General features: G+C 44.5%; 1 protein-coding gene across 1 annotated transcript; it reads left to right on the plus strand.

The window, feature by feature from the left end:
• Positions 1–342: 342 nt before the first annotated feature.
• On the plus strand, positions 343–2085 carry LOC112343906. The gene has a single exon (XM_024668005.1). The coding sequence runs from the start codon at positions 343–345 to the stop codon at positions 2083–2085; it is 1743 nt and encodes a 580-aa protein (XP_024523773.1).
• The last annotated feature ends 2656 nt before the right edge of the window (positions 2086–4741 follow it).

Consider the following 4741-nt stretch of genomic DNA (forward strand, 5'->3'; position numbering starts at 1 on the left):
TACACCACGACCTCCTCCAGCAGCCCAACAACACCAGCCAACTCAGAACCAGAAACCACCTTCACCTCCCAGAGGACAAGAGATGCAGCCCTCACAGCACCACAACAACACCCCACTCCACGAACGAACCCAACGCTATGGCTTGGGAAGAAACTCGCCTCCACAGCAACACCCGCACTCTCAGGTTACGGCAGTGCCTGTGGACAGAAAAGGCAAGGCAAAAGTTTCTGGCTACCTTTGATTGCCCCGCATGAAGCTTTACTTCATTTTGCTGGCAATCAAAAAGTTTCCCAGCTAGAAAATAGAGTGGATATTGGTGCTGTTCACAATTTGTCTTCTTGCATGTTGAGTGCCGCTGAAAAGCGCCTCCTTGCTCTTGGGCTCTCATTCATTCCTAATCCAGTGCCTCTCACGGCCAAAAAGATTATGGAATGCTTAGATGACTTTCAACGCTCAGTCTGTCTTCGTCATTCGTTTAAGGACAGCAACAGTCTTATACCAGAGTTTCGGGTTCCCAACCCAAACTTTGATCCTCCCCCTGCTTCCTGGCACATGGAGTCACGAGTTGCCCGCATTCGAGAGCACCTTCTCCAACGTCTTTCCTGTTGTAAAAGACCTCGATCTTTTCTAAGAGGATGGAGACGTGATGCAGTCCTTGCGCTGCGACACGTTCATAGTATTGTGATTAAGCCAGCCGACAAAAACCTCGGCGTAGTTGTTCTGGACCGCACGTGGTACATTCAAGAGGCTATGCGCCAACTCAATGATCCTCTTGTCTACAAGAGAGTTGAGTCGATTCCACATCAACCCATGCATGAGCGCCTCCTCGAACTTCTCCTGAAGTATAAATCTTGCTCGTGGCTGGACAAGAACACAGCCAAGTACCTCACCACTTTGCCCTCACCTCCACGTAAAGCTTGTTTGTTGTATTTTCTTCCAAAAATACATAAGCAGCCAATTCGTGGGAGACCAATTGCTAGCTATGTTGGCTACATTTGGGAGCCACTTGCAAAATGGCTTCACCGCCAACTTTTTGGCATTCTCCTCCAACAGGAAACCTTTCTTATGGACTCCCACACCCTCCTTCATGATCTTCATAAACAACAGCTCCCAAAAGACTGCCTCCTCTTCACTTTTGATGACGAGTCGCTCTACCCGAGCATTCCCACACGTGAAGGGCTCTATCGCCTCCATAAATTTGTATATACAAATTTTGGAGATTCAATGCAAGCACGCTTTATCATGGCTGCTGCAGGACTCATCCTTGAACACAATTATGTTGAGTTCGATGGGAGTTATTTCCTTCAAATCCGAGGCACTGCTATGGGGTCAAACTTTGCTGTGGTGTATGCTTGCCTTTTTCTTTGCTCCCTCGAGGACGAGTTTAAGGCCACCTCTCCTAAATGGCCAATATATCTTAAGAGATATATTGACGATGGTGTCGGAATTTGGGATGGATCAAAAGAGAGCTTGGAATCTTGGTTGGCTAGCTATGGAAGCCTCTGCAATTCTATAAAGATCACCTCAGTGATCTCATTTGAATCTATGGATATTCTAGACATCCATTTTTTCAAAGGCCCACGCTTTGAGAAATGCAGGTGCCTAGACTCCACCACCTTTCAAAAGCCACTAAATGCATACCAATATCTTCCATGGAACTCAACGCATCCTCGACACCAAAAGATTGCCTTCATTCGTGCTGAACTTCGGCGTTACCTCCTACGAGAGAGTAACCCTGAGAGCTTCTGTGCAATTCGCAAGCTTTTCTATACTCGTCTCCGTGCACGTGGATACCCAAGAGCCTTCCTTATTGAAGCTTTCCGGACAATCCATTATACGGACCGAGATAATGTGCTCTACTCTCCATCACGCAAATCCAGTAGCAATAGTCTACAGGCCCCCCTCATTTTCAAGCTGCCTTATACTCTCCATAGTGCAGCACTTGATGTGGGGAACACCCTAAACCCTAAACAGGTGATTTCTGAAGTTCCATCAGACTCACTCCCCAGAGTGATCACATGCTGGACACGGTCCCCAAACCTTGCTTCCCACTTGGTTTCAGCGAGACTCCCACCATATGGATAAGCTACCTTGGACTTGCCCAAAGCTACCTCTTACAAACTCGGAGTGGAATATTCCTGGAATATTCTGATGCTTTGAAATATTTTTTTTGAGGTTAGCTATTAAACATGATGAGGAACAATTAGGACGTGCTGCATGGCTGATATCCATCACCATCACCGTTCACAATATACTGCTATGAATAACCTACCTCTTGCAAAGTCGGAGTGGAATATTCCTGAAATATTCTGATGCTTTGAAATAACTTTTGAGGTTGGCTATTAAAAATGATAAGGAACAATTAGGACGTGCTGCATGGCTGATATCCATCACCATCACCGTTCACAATATACTGCTATGAATAAGCTTCACACCACTAAGCTTGTTTATTTCCTATTTCAGTCTTTGAAATTTTCAACTTTTTTGAAATTTCAATTGATTATTATATCTTGTGCCTTGCACAGTGATATCATTGAAGTTTACATCTATTCTCTACAAACCAAATTTGAGGGAAATATACTGAGCTAATTAAAATCACCACCACCTCTTCTCTGAAATTTTTCTGAAATTTCAAGGGACTATCACATCTTGTGCCTTGCACAAAGATGTCATTAAAACTCATATTTTATTTTCTACAAACCAAAATTTGTAGAAAATAAACTCATAATAATAGCAATCAATACCACCATCATAATCAATACCACCATCATAATATATAAGATAAGTGGCTAGTGACAACCAAGTCTGTGAGGCTGTTCCTCCAAGCTTGCCTGCTCACACTCCACCACAAGATCTTTGAAGTTCTAAAACAGTTGGATATTTTCAAAGCTTCTTGAATATTCTTAAGGCATCTGGGTAAAAATAGAGGAAAAGAGGGGCTAGGTTAGACCATTTTCATGGCGACTACACCCGGCTGATGAGTCCCAAAAAGGACGAAACCGGTCTCGGGTTGTCATGCCAATGTATTTCCTTTCCCTTTAGTGAATTTTTCATTATAAAGTTTCTCTAGTTTTTCCTCTTATCTGAGATTGCCATAGCTGATCTCTAGCATTCTTGAGTTCCACTGGATCAAGCAATGTGGAGTGCTTTTGGCTAATTGCAATTCCAAAACCCTAAACCCTAAACCCTAAACCGGTAAACCCTAAACCCTAAACCTAAAACCCTAAACCCTAAACCCTAAAAACTGGACACATGAATGCTACAACCCTTTCCAACACCTTATGGACAAACCTTCAAGGAAACAAGGAACCAACTTAAGCTTAGCATAATGGACCACCATCGAGAATCCAGTCAAAGCTACTACAATGCTACTTCATGCAAGTAGACTAGCTTCACTATCAACCACTTTGGGGTTGATCATCATTTAACTAAGCAACTTCGTAAACACATTGCTCATTATCACATGGATATGATACAAAATCACAATGACTTGATCATCAATTGAGCAACACCACGAGCAACACCCATGTCATTACTTCAAAGGTTTATGTGAGCATCAAGTGCTAACTCAGTTCGGCAAAATGCAACATAAATGCCACACTCCACCAATAGAGATTTACAACACTGAACACCACCAACTTCAGCTCCAGGACTGTTCCAAGTGTCCGTAAAGACTAGTCGACAAGTAACTTTCGATACCCGAAGTCACATTCGTGACACTTGACTTCGGGTATCGAAAGTTACCTGTCGACCAGTCCTTACGGACACTCTTACCTTACTGCTATGATGGCAGGAGGTCTGTACTGCTGGATCCCTTTAGTAGCCCCTCTTGTGCTAGTGGAGTTAACTGGGCATTTCGAGTGTACTTAGACCGGACGAGCATAAGGACGGAATTCCTACGTGTTATTAGCTAAGCATACTTAGCCCGGTAAGGAGTTCCCGTCTCGTTATGTCTTGCACTGGCTAGTGACAAGAACCCTCGCGTATTGAGATTAGTCCCTCAATATCGCTACATAATAGCTTACCGTGTCTGCCAAACACCCTCGCTATCATGCCCTTTGTGTTAGTTTCATTTCGGTCCCAAATGCTATTTATGGAAAGTGTCCAGATTTGGTCATTTGGCATATCTACGGAATGTAGAGATCGGTCTGAACACAATGGTGTTCGTCCCATGTCCAAATTCGCAATCTAAGGACATTCCATATTTAGTAAGTTTCGAGCTTGTCCTAGAGACTAACTCCTAATACTAAAGGAGGCTTGGGGTGGAAGCCCAAAGCGTGTGTTCCTCAAGGGGGGGGGTTTGTGGGGGGTTCCAAATGTATAGTAGGGATAGCGGGTAGGTCGGGCATGGCCGACCAACCTAAGGCATAGTCTAGCTCCTACTTGCGTGCCTGTCCATTCAAATGTAGCACATGTGGTTTTGACCCTTTATCCTATGGTGATTTACCATAGGATAACACCACAAAACGGAACCAAAACCCTTTTTGTGCCACGTGATAGATGCCACATGTCACATGCCACATGTCCATGCCACGTGTCCATAGGAACCCGAGGTTCAAGGCCTTGGGCCACTGAACGAAGAAACGGTGCCAAACTCCTAAGCGTGAAGCCAAAGAGTGATAGAACTGACCACGGAGCACTCCCGAGCATACAGCCCAAGGAGTGAAGGGACAGGAGCCCAGAGCGACTTGGAATAGTCCTAGAGCAACCAGCATCCCAATGCCAGGACCAGCATGCAAAA

This window comes from Selaginella moellendorffii, unplaced genomic scaffold (assembly GCF_000143415.4).
Source record: "Selaginella moellendorffii unplaced genomic scaffold, v1.0 SELMOscaffold_300, whole genome shotgun sequence".
Taxonomy (NCBI): domain Eukaryota; kingdom Viridiplantae; phylum Streptophyta; class Lycopodiopsida; order Selaginellales; family Selaginellaceae; genus Selaginella; species Selaginella moellendorffii.

Coding starts and splice junctions, on each gene's coding strand:
- LOC112343906 (XM_024668005.1), top strand. CDS start 343: ATGTTGAGTGCCGCTGAAAAGCGCCTCCTTGCTCTTGGGCTCTCATTC.